The sequence below is a fragment of the Cygnus atratus genome, chromosome 5, assembly GCF_013377495.2.
Source record: "Cygnus atratus isolate AKBS03 ecotype Queensland, Australia chromosome 5, CAtr_DNAZoo_HiC_assembly, whole genome shotgun sequence".
NCBI lineage: Eukaryota > Metazoa > Chordata > Aves > Anseriformes > Anatidae > Cygnus > Cygnus atratus.
Window position 1 is genome coordinate 16,043,785 of NC_066366.1, and position 16,399 is coordinate 16,060,183.

The 16,399-nt window shown below is 42.4% G+C and overlaps 1 protein-coding gene across 1 annotated transcript in view; it reads right to left on the bottom strand.

Moving 5' to 3' along the window:
* LDLRAD3 (low density lipoprotein receptor class A domain containing 3) overlaps positions 1 to 16,399 on the bottom strand; it is a 110,878-nt gene that overhangs the window by 46,754 nt on the left and 47,725 nt on the right. The window contains exons 3-4 of the mRNA XM_050711216.1: positions 12,052 to 12,177; positions 8,415 to 8,549 (exon numbers count right to left, since the gene is read on the bottom strand). Coding sequence (XP_050567173.1) covers positions 8,415 to 8,549; positions 12,052 to 12,177 — 261 coding nt within the window. The remainder of the gene's footprint in view (positions 1 to 8,414; positions 8,550 to 12,051; positions 12,178 to 16,399) is intronic.

Consider the following 16,399-nt stretch of genomic DNA (forward strand, 5'->3'; position numbering starts at 1 on the left):
AGTAGACACAAAAGCCATTTGCTTCAGCTGCAGAAAGTTAACCCTCCCTCTGAACTGGCTGCAACCAGCTTTCCATTCCCACTCCTTCTTCCAAAAAGGCATGGAGATGTCTAGTAGGCACGCTGATGTTAATACCAACACAGCTGTGAGGTATCCCTCAAATACATACAGCTTCCCACACCCTTATTTATCTTAAAATATATGAAGCTGTATTTTCGGTAAGGCAAGGTAAAATTGTGGCCATGCCAGCTACGTAAAGCCACTTACAGATAAAACATAATTAATCTAAATAAGGATTTCTCAAGAAAGCAGACACAAGCTGTCCAGACCTAACAAGGTCCCCCCAACACAGGGTTTTCCGCATTTGAGGGCAATTCTGCGTTTCTCACTGCTCTCCTACAAGGCAAGTGCAGTGCACCAGCACAGCTTCCAGTTGCAGAGACATCTGGCTGACCCAGACTCACCGCTTTTATTCTTGCTGAGTAGATGTCAGTAAAACCTTTCAACAAACCTTGGTAACCCTGCTCTCGGGGACCGTCTACACAGAAATCATGCTGATTTAAGTCAATTACATAACTGATTCTGTATTAAACTGCTACAACGTCTGGCTATAGACACTAACTTTTACACCTGGTCATGTTGACTTGCTTGTGGCTTTACATTTGAGTAAGAACACACATATGAGCTTTGTCAGAGCTCACATGTCACAAATTATTCCCAGACACAGATTTTAACCATGTGCAAAAATAGTTTCAGCTGGGAACAGAATTGCAGCCTGACATTTTAGGAGCCACTTCCACCAACTTTACTGCAGCAGCTGCAGGAAAAAAAAATAAAAATAAAGATGATAGTAATAAAAAGCAAAACCCAAAAGCCTCACAGAAGATTCTGGGATGTTTTCTTCCTGCTCACGCAGGTCTGAGCAGCAAAATTGATCTTCAATGTAATCCTGCTGCTGACAAAAAGAACAACTCAACTCACTCCTAAGGAGCAAGAAAATTCTTGTGCTCTCCGCTCAATTTCCTGCACAAACTTCTTAAGGTAGCAAGCTGCCCCAGTCATTCCCTTTAGGAAATCATTTCTAATTAGTGGTTACAGACACAAGAATGCCAAACTAAGATTTGTGAAGGCACTGGAGGTTAAATTAGCATTAGACTTCCTACTGCCACGGCCAACACAGATAGGTCTTAAAGCTCGATTTATGCTGAAGCTTTATCAGCTAGCTCAGATTAATGCTAATAGTCAGGCTAAAGACCAAGGATTGCCACCCCGAGGAAGGTGCAGGGCTGATGGGCCAGAGTTGGCAGGAAAGCCATGCAGACCAGTTCCATGCAGACCAGTTCTCAGCTGGGCTTGGAAGCAGAATTAAGGCAGCCAGGTCTGATGAATGAAGGTTAGGGCTAGAAAATGAAGAGGTGGCCAATGTAACTCTCACTCTGCTAGTGAGAACTCCTCTTCCATACTTAAACCAGAAAACCTGTGCGGTGGCCCTAAACCAGAAAGCCTTTGCTGTGGCCCTTTACTCCCTAATTCCTTTTCTCCCATTTGCTATGACAATGACTTTTTCCAACAACAAAACCAACAAAAGATCTTCCTGGTACTGAAACTGTGCTAACAGGAAATCAAGTTTCTTTTTAAATACAAACATTATAATCCTTTTCCACCTTACCTGGAACTGATGTCTTTCTGTAGAAAGTCAAAAATCAACATGCGTGCCTTTCATCTGGATTCTCTCCCATTGCCAGAGAAAAGACTGGGGGGTTGTGCCTACTGTTCTGCAACAGAAGCCTTCTACACAATTAAATGACACTGACATCTTTGAAAAGTTAATGCAGTTCAGCAGCCAGGACATTGCATGACATTGCCAAAACGTATGGCGTATTTTAAACACCCACATGCTGTTAAAAACTTGTGGAAAAAGTATTTGAAAGGAATTGATTTTTACTAATGAGAGCTCAAGGGAGAATTTAATTAGCCTGAAGAACAATGGGAAAAAATGTCCTTTATTTTAAACTTGTCTTCCTCTAGCTTGACATTTTATCACCTGTTTTTGAAGTTTTGAAGCACAGGCAAAGAAACTGGATACTCATGTCATCACCTTTTTCTGGAGCTGTTAATGAGACATATGTAACAAAGTGAAGATAAAAATATCTGGACACAATTGTTAAGAGCTCTTATTTCATTTCTGCACAGGTGAGAAAAAACATGCCATTCACAGTCTCAATTCCCAGCTCCCCTAATCAGCCTCTGGCTGAAAGCAAAGTAGCTGATACGTGGTTACTGCCTGTCTGCACTGTTTTCCTGCCTAGCTTGAGAACCACAATTTCAGCCTCAGCTACCAAAACCAAAAAAACCCACACCACACCACCACCAGATTACAGCAAGAGTCCAATAATGCACTCCCATAAGAAGGACATTTCCATCATTAGAGTAAGCTGCAGTTTAGGGAAGGCTTACACAGCATCCTCAAGTAACCTGTTTACAGAACAGGTTTAATACGAGCTGGAGACAGGGACAGGTCCCTACCCGTGTCCATACAGTCTTTAGGGAACTGCTTTCAGGGCCAGGTGATAATCGCCAGATCCTCCCCTTTTTTTTTCTGCTTCTAAAGCTGTTGGCAAACACAGTGAGCCCTGAGTAGCAGAACTACTCACCTAAGATTTAATGAAGGTCATACAACTGATTTTTACACTAGCCAAGTCATCCCCTGCTGTAACTGCTTTCAGCTCCAACCCACGGAAGGTGGGCTGGACACCTCCCAGATGCACAGATAGCCTTTTCAGCAAGTTTGTTGCCTGTTTGGAGACCTGAAGTCACTGCTTGTCTATGGATCCATTACAGCTGCGTCTCGTAGAATAGCCGCTCTCCCAACAGCAGTGGTCTAACATTTTGGCAGCACTTCTGTTACTCTGCCAAAATGCTAGGCCGAAGTGCCCAGGGGCACCGCAAGGCTCCTCCTCAGGCACGTAAGCCTCTTCTGCAGCAAAACCCCCACATCCCTGCAAGCTGAAGGAACTGCAAGGTGCAGCAACTCGAACACACTCATACCAGCTGCCCAGGCTTCTCCCTGTGATCCCCACAGCTTTTTACACTCCCGAAATTGCACAGCCTCCGTGCGCAGTCAGGTCAGGATTCCTCTCCTTGCCCCCTTCAGAAGTCACCATGCTTCTGAACTGGGCTGGGGCCATCTAAAACCTCTGTGTTATTACCTGCTGTTCAAATGAAATGGAAAAATGAACAATTTTACAAAGGAAATACTAGCTTGAAAGGCAGCGGGGACTGTGGTGTGAAACCCACTGTTGGAACCAGTTCACAGGTGAACTGATCAGCCATCCAAAATGCCAGTACTAACTAGTACCAACGTGGGCATCCTGGAGGTCACCTTACTCCACACAGATGTATCAATCTGTTTTTTGACAAAAACCCTCTCAAACAATCTCACGAGGAGAGGAAAAGGGAAAGCAGCACCCTGAACTTGATCAGGGAATGGAGAAAAGACAGAATTCACAGTTGACGGGATCACTTCCATCCAGCAAGTGTTATAAAACAGGGTTATTAGAGAGCTAAATATGCTCAGGCATAGCTTCTATTTAATAAAACATTCAGTGACATTTTATTTGTATCCCTTCTTAAGTTTGTGCTTCTGTTCAGTCTACCTCCGAGTATTAAATTCCAGCTGTAGGCTGAATTGGACTAAGCTGACACACAGTAATCGCCAGTTGAGGTCCAGTTTACAGACTGAGTCAATAATGAGACAGAGAGACTCGATAAGAGGAAACGCGTGCAGCCAGACTCAGACTACGGGGCTTTGGGAAGCCCAAGTGATACCACAGCACTCGGGAATTCCAGAATTTCTGTTTGCCATCTGCAAAGGGCTGGCTACAAGCTCCACACGGAGCAGGATGCTCTGAGAGCTATTTGTTTTGTGTTTTTTATAGATCGAGTATCGTGGTATATCACTGAAATTTGGAGTGTTTGTTCCACTTGGCTGTCAGATTTTTTGACACGGTCAGATTTTTCAATTTTCAGCATGCTGCCAATTTTTATACAAGCAATTTATATATGCCACGGAAGAAAGATCAGAGACTTCTGCCAACTGTGTACGCTACTAGATTTGTTTTAGAATACTGGGGTACACCAAAATCCTAATGAGAACTCAATTAAAAGTACACAAAAATAAATAAGGAAGCATCCACAAGTGCAACAGCGGCCATTGCCAAATGTATTGTAGAAACGTAGCACAAATGTGCAAATGTAGGACACCTCCAAAACATGTGGTGTATAACTTGACCACAGCGGCACTGTTTACTAACAACTGAGGAGCTCCAATTGTGGCAACATTACTGGAGCCAGCACCGGTCAGAGTGACTGTGGACTTGGTGCAAAGAAACCCTCTTTCCTAGGCAACGGGGTTAAGGCTAAAAAAAGTATTTAACAAACTTAGTAGGAAAGAAAAGAAGGGTCATGAAAGGAAGAGGAGTTTGAATTCAAATAGCCAGTGTGCTTTTGTTGGTATTAAATCTTTCTAGACCAACAGTACAAAATGGAGGAGAATTTTAAGGAAGAAGCAGTGTGAAAACACATTTAGATTAAAAGCAATTAAAGGAATAAGTTACGTAGCCCTCGAGCTGAACAAATTTGCACGGTTGTTGAAAAGTATTAAGAACAAGGAATTCCCTTCTAGTTTGGTGGACGGCTGTCAGAGAGCAGGGAATCCCCTGTGCTGGGCAGAAGGCCGCTCAGATGGGTTACCACCAGCAGTGGATTCAGGGCATGGGAGGGACTCAAAGCTCTAAGAGGAAAAAAGTGGATGGGGAGAGCAACTTTTTTGGATAAAGATCCAGTAAGTGCAGAATGAGAGCAGAAATCCCAGTCACTGCAAGTCCCTGCCACTGCAAGTGTCATTAAAACCAGAATAAAGCCTGTGAAAGAGCAATTCCAGGAGTTACATGTATGTGCTGGTATGGATAACCCAAGGAATTATATTCTCCCATCCAGTCCTAAAACTGGGCAGATACTTGGATGAATATACCACAGACTAGACTAAGGGAAAAGTCTGGCCATTCAACTTCAGTGCTGGAAACCAGAGACAAGCGGAGTGTGTCTGGGGTGGGACTAAAGGAACAGCTCTGAGGATTACCACAGCAGCCCAAGGTTAAAATACCCATGTCAGGAATGAGAGCAGAATCATTTGACTTGCTTCTAGATTGTCATGGTTTAAGTTTTTAAACTGACCCTTTCCCCTATGATGTACAGACCCTTGTAAGATACACAGCACTTGCTTGCACCCTTAAGATGTGCAAACCCTTATAAGATGTGCAACAAGTGCTAAGGACAAAGAAGGGCAGGGAATTGTTTTCAGAAATCTGACCTTACTCCCGTTTTTGCCTTGGGGCCTCTGTCTCCTCCCCCTGTCCCCAAACAAATCCACCCCTATTTATGACTAAAAGGAATCTTTATAAACGCACAGCTTCAGGCTCATCTCAACTCGCAGCGTTCAAGCAAAGCCATTACTTGTCAAGAAGGGTGCATTTTGAAGTGTTGACCTGGCTTTGACATGGGACACACTTTTCAGAAGGGGGTTACATTCCTCTTTTCCAGCCTGCAGAGTGACCGTGTTTGACTGAAACGAACCCTATGCGTGAAGGAGTACCTGACACAACCCAAACAGATATGGTACCGGAGCTTTCCAGTAATGACAGCAGGATAAAGGAGGCCTTTGAAGTTCATGGAGAGTAGGAAGGGGTGTTAATTTAGAAAACTTGTCAGTATACCCAAGAGCAGAAGGAGAGCAAAGTACCAATTAATAATTCCCACTTCTATTCCACATGTTATCATAGTATCTCAAAACAGTTTGCAAACATTGATTAAGTCTCACTACATTCCCCTGAAGCAGACAAGCAGAGATGAAGCTCTACTACCAGCCCGGATGTTACTCTGAGCATGTTTTGTTTAGCTGATCTGTGCCTCTTCTTCCCCATCTGTTAAATGGCGATAATGACACTATCATACTACAGGGAGTGGTTCAAAAGCTTAGTGATTGCTAAATCAACAATTTTTTAGATAGGAAAATAGCACAGAAGGGCAATCTCCTATGTCAGACTGCACTCAATTGCACTGAATTAAAGCCACTACATTCGACATGGTAACATGCCTAGTGGAAAGAAAATCCTCCATCTTACTTTTATAATGCCCTACAGATTTGCTTTGCTCTGTCCCTAAGCACCCAGAACACTCGAGTTCTAGTTAATGACCAGGATTCTTGGGTGCTGTGTTAACACAAAACTCATCATAATTATGGTAATTATAAATTACCATAGAAAGAATTGTGAGAAATGAAAGACCCTGTCCACTGTAGCCTCAAATTCTCAATTCACACAAAGTATTTGGTGTTTTTGGGAGCCAGGACTGACATACCCATAGCTGCAAACTCCAGAGGGAATCTTCATTTACATTCAGATGGGAAGCTGAGCACATTACGCTGTTTAATCCTCGCTTTGAAAGACAGGTATACAAACGTATCTCACTTACAGATGGGGAAATGGCAATTCAGGGAAGCTCTTGAACAGCTAAAGGACAGAGACAATCACACACGCACCCCAGAACCAGAATTTCACCTCAGAAACTCCTTATTCCCAATCTTGTACTTTGAGTGTTTTTCTTTTTTAATATATAAATAAAAACAACTCTTTGCTGCTCTGGTCCTAATGAAAGAGTTCCTTTTTCCTTGTTTGGGGGCTCTTTCATGCATAGAAAGAGGCAGAATTACTTTGCTTAACCCCCTTTACTAATCTGACTTTTCCAGAAGGACCAAAGATAAAGACAAAGTAGCGGCTTCATGAAATACAGCTCTTTTCTTCTCCTGAGCCTGACAGTCACTTCCAAAAGCAGATTGTCATGACAACAAACAACCTGGAGGCAATCCAGCCAATTAATCTGCAGAGGAAGCAGCCATCCCAACCTTGGAAAGAACACTGCTGCTTTAAGCTACAGACGCCAAAAAAAGAGAAACCCAACAAAAAACCTTACCACACACATTAATCTTATTAGGCTGCCGTAGGCCCATAGCGAAAAACAATTCACCCCTCAGCACAGCAGCACTACTGCAGGAGCAATACAGAGCGTTATGCACTCACAAGCCCTTTTTCCCTTCCCTTTCCCCAAGACAACCGCAGTGCAAGAGGTTCTCTCTGAGCTGAGTTACATCTCCTGGACGTGACACAGCCCGGGCGAGCACCAGGACAAGTACCAGGATGACCCATTCAGCTTTTACATCCCGAGCCCAACAAAGAGCTCGTAGGTTAAGCAGAGAAACCACACAGAAGAGATCATCACACACCACTGCTCTAAACCCTTTTTTGTTGACATCGCTGCTGCTTGTTTTCCTTCTTCCCTTAAGAGTTGTCAAGAATATTTATCACCGTGTTGAGCTCTGAATTATTTTCTCTTTCATGAAGGACTAAATCATCAGTGCAGCTAAATATTGAAGTAATTCTCCTTCAACTTCTCAGATTTCATCTTTCATACCCTGCCTTCTCTCTCCCTTCATGTATCCTGCTCTCTATAGGTCCCAGCGCACTGCGATATCCCTGCAAACATCCACCCAGTCTCCCTTCTTTCCTACTCTGGTCTCTCAGTAGTAACTCAGACATGAAAACGTTTAGCAGCTGATGCCTGATACACATCATTCGTCACCCTCAGGTCATTCATATATATTTCATGTTTCATAAAATACCATGGTACTAAGTTACAGAAAACAAATGCGAGGAACGCTGTATGCAGAGATGGAGCAAAAGTTGAAAAGAAAAAAATGCCAGAGATTGTGTTTTGAGATTCTCACATGACTCAATACAAACAATTTTCAATCATTAGTAAAAACTTTTTCCCTGACTTCATTTTTTTTTTCTCCTTATGAAACAGAAATTAAAAAGGGTAGTAATGTATTCTTTCACTGTAGTCTTCTCCCACAGTGAAACATACCCTGCAGAAAGTAACTGAGCAATGAGGGCCTAAAGCTTTAAGCCTACACGGACGGATCTGGTAAGCGGACAGACCACCAAACTTCCTCAAACCGAAGTTCTATTATTGATCCCTCTGGGTCCAATCCGTCTCTCTTGGAAGTCACTAAATGCATTCCCAGAAACTTCAGTGAGCTCTGGATGACAGATTATAAACACTTCCTGCAGAAGTGCATTTTTATTAATCTGAGAAAGATAACAGTCCTCTGAACAGTGATAATGAAATACATGCATACACACAAACACACACAGTTTTTCACTCATTTGCAGGATTAGGAAACCACAGCTCTAGCAAACACAGAGCAAGCCAAGAGAATCATATTTTCTACTGTGCCTGCTCCACATTAGTTGGAGTTGGGATAATGTTGCAGATTAGAATAAAAACCTTATGCCTACCTTGAGGGCTTTCACAGCTTTCTTCATCACTGTTGTCTTGACAGTTATTTTGACTGTCGCAGACGAAGCTTTTATCAATGCAAAGACCATTTTTACAGTGGAATCGGGCAGTAGAGCAAAGCAAGGGATTTGCTGCTGCGAAAAGAGAAAGTGAGATCTTTCATTAGAGATTCTCCTATCCGGGCAGTGAAATAGCCTTTAAGCAATCAACAACAGGTCACAATGCAACAGTTGGTCAATTCACTGAATATGTGGGAGTAACTTGGCAATCAAACACACGTTGTCTCTCTGAGGAAAGGGAGATGAAATTTCTAATTCATACAAGATTCATTAGAATTAACAGAGGTTTAGTCCACCCACAGTTGTGATAAGCCTTCTGTTCACTTTCATAAGAGTCCCTGTAACAAGCACTGTTAGGCGCTCAACTTTTGTTCACCCTGAAGACATACGGAAGGCAGCACTGCCTTTTGCTTCCCCTTATGACAAACTCAGTTTTGCTCAAGTCTTATAAGCCAACAGTTCTAGCTGAGAACTGGTGTGTAGTGTTTAATTTACCACTGGTTCTGTTTTTTCCAACTTGCTTTTTTGAATTGATACAATGGCAGTGTTGACATTTCTCAAATTCTCAGTTTGAATTTGAAACTCCTTTTTGAGGGTAATACGCACCCAGAAAATCCTTTCAGGAAAATAAGGCCCTGTGAGTTAGGTGAATGCACACCCAGTAAGAACAGAATAGTTTTTAAGCAGACTCATTTAGGTAGAGCAGTCTTTTAACCCACTGTAAACCTAGCACCTTATAGCTTATTTACTGCTCTGTCTAGTCTCATTTAAAAACCTCAGGCAGCACAGTTTCAACATTTCTAGGAGATTACATCCCAGCTTCAATGTGTCTGACTGCCAAGGAGATTTCCTTGATACTCATCTTTGTTTTCTCTTTCCTAATTTCATCCTTCTACTCTTAGCTATACCCCAGCATACATAACTACATAATCCCTCCTTGAACAGTGTTTGCACCCTGCGCATACAGCGTAGATAGCCTTATCTTCCTGCGTAGTCATGGCTTAGCTGAGATATGCATAATTTAGCAGTTTTTAATATCTCCTCATAAATCAATCTCTGTCCCTTAATCATTTTTGTCACTCTTCTCTGAACTCCCGCCAATTTTTGGTAATGAGGTGACTGAAACTGACTGCAGCATTCCAACTGAAAATCTTAAAAAGCTGTTTAGATGCCTTGTCTGCTTCAAAGTGCTTCTCTGCCACAATAACAAAGGGGATTACAGTTCCAAATACTGACTGGCTTCCTATTTTTTTATTCTTTAAAGTAAGAACTGCCCTTAAAGAGTCTTTCAAAAAAAAAAAAAAGACCTTTAAAGTCTGCTATGCATGTAATCTGCAGTATACATAACAAACACTCCCTACATCTGGGCAATTCCTCCAGCTCCCCAAAAGCACATTTATTATGAACATGCCAAATCTCCTTTGGTCTGGAACTGCTGCGTACTTGCAGAGCATGTTGATTTTGCAGGTCACTTTAGGGCCTACAGCGCTGTTTCTCTACATAAGCAAAGCTGTGACAAGACACTTAGGTATGCTGGTAAATACCACGTGTGTGCTTAAATGGCAAAGAGAAAAAGGAAGATCAGCTGGAAGGCCCTGTTGGAGCTACATGCTACAAGCACGTGAGAAATTAAGGAATTCATAACCATAACCAGAGTGGTTGTTTTAAACTGAAACCTGCCATTTGTCTGTCCAATACCTCAAAGATAATCAAAGCACACTTGTCAAAACCTCTTTCTAGTCCATTTGTTCAAGGATAATCCAAAGACTGCAAAGTAATTTCCCTAGCCTTCAACCTTCTTCCATTACCCTCATACTCACCGTAGAGGTGCTATCTCCCTGCCACAGCCCTCCCAGGAGCCAAAACTCCCTCAACACGTGGGGGAAGCACACAAACAAGAAAGGCAAGTCCTCCAAAAAGTAGACAGTGATAGATCACGGTAAAGATTGCCCGTTTTGTTATCTTTGAAAACTGGTGTCTGTTGGCCTCCTCCTGACCTTTAAATGACATTAAAAGGAAAAACCCAGCCTGCTCCAACAAGAGAATGAGCAAGTATTTGCTGCGAGCTTCCGCCTACAGACCCACGCAACATCAGGGCTTTTACCAGCTCCTGATAATAGCAGCAGGGCTGCGGGATCGAACGTAACCTTTCCTTACTGCTGTGATAAATCCCTGCTAGAGTTACAGATAGAAATGGATCTATGCAGCCACACGCAAGGGTTTTAGCCCAAGTCAAGTAGTACTTCAAATGATATCTCTGCTGTGACTTCCCTGCAAGCTGCTGAACGACTCAGGAGCTCAAGCTTGCATGTTGGCAGGCACATCTGATTTTGAGAATCTGCTTCTCCTTCCAAGAACCTGTTTCACTAAACAACCCTTTCTTTTATTTTTTCTTGTTTGATAACGTGTATAAACAGAGAAGACTAAATGCTCTGATAAACAAATAATTAATCTTATTCGGTGACAAGAAATGGGAAAACAAGAATTAAACAATTTTAAGTCATATTTGTAATATTTGCCCAATGTGAATTGCATTCAAGTACAGAGAACCTGTTATAAGCAAAGATGCAGCTTAAATCTCATTTCAAAATTACAAATGCGTCTTAACATAATATACAGACATTATGTACAAAAAAACAGAGCTGGACCTTATAAAAAGATCACTCCTACTGATTGGATCCTTAAAAATATATTTTTTTAAGGCAAGCCCTGTTTTTGTGATGTAGATGTCACACATGGTTCTCTATCTCTGACAGCAGTAAGAGGCTAAATTTTGAGTGTTGCTAATTTTGCTTGACAGTGCACGCAATAGCACAGGCTCCATCCTGTAGCAATGATTGGCTCAGAAAACATCTTAAAATTAACCAGAAAAAAACCACTGCTGAAGAAATCATCCACTTAGACTGGAAAAAAGAAAATACAGTGAAGAAGAAATGGAGAATATACTAATGAAAAAGACAGTGTTTATGTATGTGTAGGTGGAAATTGGACATCACCAAAACCAAGATGAAAGCAGGTGAAACCTTGCCTTTATTAGTTAGGCTATCATGCCATTTTAAAATGCAGTGGTTTGCAAAGAAGTTGGATGTCACCCTACCACCACTCTTGAATTGCTTGTTGTAGAGCAATTGTTCTGTTGCATAAGTCTCATCTGAGCTGCTGAACCAACAACCATAAAAATACACCCTGTAACAAGTTGCAGGAGGCAGTGCCAGCGCCTGACAAAACTAAGTAGCTAGATTGGAAGGGAAGATTTGCAGCAAACAGCAGTGCTTCAGGATCAGAGAACATATACACCTCCGAAGGAAGATGAAAGTAAGGCAGTAATTAGTGCAAGGAGGTTGACGAGACTCCTCTGAGGTAAGAACTAAAGTTTACATTTCCTTTTGAGGCAGAGTTGACTTATTTTGTTAACACTATCAACATTCGAAGCAACTGAGAGACTCTCTCAAAAAAAACAAAGAAAGCACACATCATCTAGGTTATCTGACTCAAGCTAAAGGCTAACTAGGCTTCCTTTCTGTGTACTATAGATAAGGTAAAAGAAAACATGCTTTCACTTGTGCTTTTTACTTACTGCAGTTTTCCTCATCGCTGCCATCAGGACAGTCCTCAAAGCCGTTGCACCGGAAGCGGCCGATGATGCAGTGGATGCCACTGGCACAGGGGAAGAACGTGGCACCACACTTGGACTTGGCTTTTGCTGCAAGAAGAAACACACAGAAGAGGGTAAAGATTAGGGAAATGTCTTACAAAGGTTAAAAGACACTTCTGTAGCAGTACAGGGTGCTCAGAGAAGCCTACAAGTGGAGAGGCCAAGGTGGATAGGGATAATGAACACACCAGCAGGTTTGGAGAATTTGGGATCTGGAGGAAGAAATGGGCAAAGACAGGTGTATAAAGATGCAGGAATTATCCAGAGAGTGAAAGGGGAATAGAAAGATATAAAATGAGTTAGTGTCTTTCTGAAAAGACGAAATATAAGAAACCTTCATTAAACTACTTTTAAGGCTGTAAAAGTCAAATTCAAAAAAAGAAAATGCTATAATTAACACTGCCGTTACTTAGCATAATTTATAGAAAATTATATAAAATTGGGTGCAAAAGGAACATGAGTTGCATGAATTGCATCTGTTACTGTACATCTCTCCATCATATGGCTTTCATCATAAAGCTCTTCAGGACATAAACCACATCTATTTCATCGTACTCGCACAGCGGTTCATAACACTAAATACTAACAATGGCATCAAAACATGTTTAACAAATGATTACAGAATCTCATTTGATCTCAAGCACTTTGCATTTTTTTACTTCACTGCACAGCAACTCTTCATGGCAGGGAGAAGGGAACACTGCCCTCAGCAAGAGTAATGCAGATGCTTCCTCCACATTGCTCAAGGCAAGCACCAGTGCAGTCTTGTGTTATCACCAGCCTAGAAAAAAACAACTCCCAAAGTAAAGACAATTGAACCTAATTTAGATTTTTTTCTTCCTTCCCTTTTTTGAGATTAGCACGCAACTTGATTTTCTGCACTGCATCACAGACCCTTCAGTAAGTGCCCTGGAAAGCAGAGCCTGGCTGACGGCAGGGAGGCAAGCACGGAGGACGCCAACATGCCATAATGCCACACGCAGACCACTCACACGAGAACAACAGTAAAGAAGTCAGCTGTCTAACTTAAGGGATTTTGAGTAAATTTTTCCTTCTTTCCTTACTTCTACACCAAACGTGCAAGATGTGTTTACAACTCCCAGGTTTTGAAATGTGACAGATCTGGAGATCGTGGTGGCAGGCAGTCTTTTTATGTAGCCATATGGCACACCAATCTGACAACGTGGGCAGTCTTATAAGGTCAGGACAAAGTCAGGGAACACAGAAGTACAGACAAAACAACAACAAAATATACTCAATGGGGACAAGCAGCTTTGTTTTAATTTGGAAGGGAACCTCTCTTGGAAGGATAAAAACCAAGTGCAGCTGTAGCAGAGCCATCTTCCATCACTCAGTGCAGTACATATAAACAGCTTTAAACCACAGCTACAGTGACTCTTGCTTGATTTAGTGTCCTCCCAAGGCAAATTCCTACAAGTTCCTCTGTTACATGTTTTTCTTTATTATTATACCAGTAGTTTTAAATTAGGATTATGGAGTGTAAAATGGAATGTATCACTGAGTTACACATATTCAAGTACTACATATTCTGAAGAGAATCCAAGATCCAAGGTCCACTTAGGGGAAAAAAAAAAAAAAGTGAGACATTACTTTGTAGGAAAACAGGTGATAAATTACTCTGAAGTAGCTGCCGTGCTCAACACCACCAGCAATGGAAAACCCTCAGCCAAGACACTCAAGCCCCTGAATTCTTCACACAGCTTCAAAGAGCAACTCCCGTGCTGGAGTTTTGTGGCAGACTGATTTCAGCTAAATAATTCAGTAACCACAAGGTCTGAGGCCGTGCCATACCCCAACTCTTCAAACAAAAGCAGCAAAACAAACACTTCAGGAACAGATCCCACGACCGTCACTGAAGCAAGCTGTCTGCATTAGCATTTGACACGCTAACCAGCCAGCCAAACTGCTGCTGGGAACATGTGGCTGTAATGCTCCTACATAAAGAGGTTCCCAATGCTCTGCCCTTTTTTTTTTTTCTTCCCTTTTCTCTAGGAGCTAGCATCTCTTCCACACCACGGAACATACCCCAGACCATTTCCACTCCCCAGACCGAACGGCAGCCTCTGGACAGCTTCCTCCTTTAGACGCAAGTATTTTGAGCCCGAACAGTTCCAAGAAATGGAGGGTAAAGAAGCAGCAACTGTGGGGTTGCCTCTGTTAGCACTTACTGCATCCTGTTTCTTCAAGCAGGTTTACTTCTGTCACAATTTGGGGTCTGAATTTGGAGGCTATCAAGTTTCTGGCCAATATCGCCATCACTGAAAATCCACCCACCCCGCACCACCGCAGCTCTCCCAGCCCCTCAGCCGAGAAGGCCCCAAGCACGTCTGGTGCGCTCCCTTCAGCTACCACAGGCAAACCATAAGCAGTATTTAATGTTTCACAACATCTGGAGGAAAAGGGAGCTGGAGTGACCACAAAAAAAGTCGTATTTCTGGAAAATGCATTCTGTCTGTCCAAAGCATCCCAATACCCCACCAAAAAGAGGGAGAAACTATTCAGGACTTCGGGACACTGATTAATGCAAGTACTGCTGGGACAACTGTTTACTTCAAAATTTTCTCTTCAAACCTTTTCCTAGCTCCTCCTCCTCTTGAAACAGCAAGCCAGAGAACAAGATTTTTTTTTTTTTAATTTATGTATTATATGTTGATTTATCCTTGAAGGAAGGAAACAACAGCAAACAAAAAATAAATGCACTTCTGCATACTTGCAACAGGCATAATACATACACCAGCCAATCCCAACTCAAATGTGCACTCATGTTAGATGCCCTGAAGAGATAAAGGATTGTTTCAAGTGCCGCTGTGACTCACTAGCCACACAGCTTGCAACTGGTAGGCACAAGTCTCACTCCCAAACAGAGCCCTGTCTTCCAAGATCCAATTCCAAACACAAAACGCATTTCTCATGTGCTGTGTATAAATGCAGGAAAAAAGAGGACTAATGGCTTAGTCCAAGCCACATACCCTGAGACTCTTGATATCCCTACTGGGGAATTTCTGCTTTATTTCCAATTTAACATCCTTGCTGTCCTCTGGCAGAGCTTTCCTGAGGTATTCAGGCAAGAGCTGTTTGGTCATTGCTCACAAACTTGCTATGGAAAACACAATTATTTCTTCCCAAGCGTAAATGTACCTTCTCATTCTGCAATGATACCCTTAACACAATGAGGCTATCCATTTTCTTGAGGTCTTCGGCACCCTCACAAGTAACAGATACATCTACCAGGCTCATGACTGCCTGTGGTGGATTCAAGTCATTTGCCACACTCTCCACAGCACTCTTCTGCAATTCCTACTCCCATTACACGACTTATGAAAAAGGTTTTCCTCTCCTTTGCACATCTCCTTCTGCTGCACAAGCCTCAAGTTTTCAGGCAGATCCGTACCTGAAAAGCTTCACTTTTATATAATGGCAGTTACCTATTTGGCTCCTTCAGTGACTTCAGTCTTGATAAGCTCTCAAGGACATCATTATCTTTGCAATCTATATCTTTCTGTCACACTCGGCTGAAATGGGCTCAGGATAATAAAAAATTACTTGGGTATCAGGAGATGGCAGAAGAGCAGTGAAAAAGGACACAGACACATGTGGATCATCTGACCTTCTTTATTCTTTAGCCTTGCTGTTATCACCAGCCAAGGGAAAGGGAAGGGAGAAGTTGGTTGTTTTCAAAGGAACTGGTAAAAATCCTCCCAAGCCCAGGACTCCCAAACCTAAGAAACTGAGGGACCATGAACTGGGGGGAAGGGGAAAGGGCTGAAGGCCACACTTGGAAAACAGCAAGAAAACACCCAGCAACTTACAAAACTGTGTCTAAAGAAAGGCAACTCAAACAGCAGATCCACTCTGGATCCAGATGACGAATCAGTTGCAGAACTATAACAAGCACAAAAACACCCCAAACCTATGGTGGAAAAGGAGAGATTCACCCCAGTTCTTCTCTTCAGCTGTTACCTAGTCATGGCAGAAGCAATCCAGGAATGAAACATTAACATGAATTTTATCTACATTAAACAAAATGGAATTCCCATGGTATTTAGAGATAAAGGTGCCAGTGAACAGCCATGCACAGGAGGAGCCTCCCCTGACTCTCCTAACCATGTGAAGAAACTCTGCTCCTCACTGACAAGTTGTTCTCGTCTCTTGAAATTCAAACCTGAAGGAAGGGGATAAGATGCTTGCAGAGAACTCCTGGCCACAGTATAAGCTTGCCAAATGTTCCCCCCAGATTGATTTACTTAAG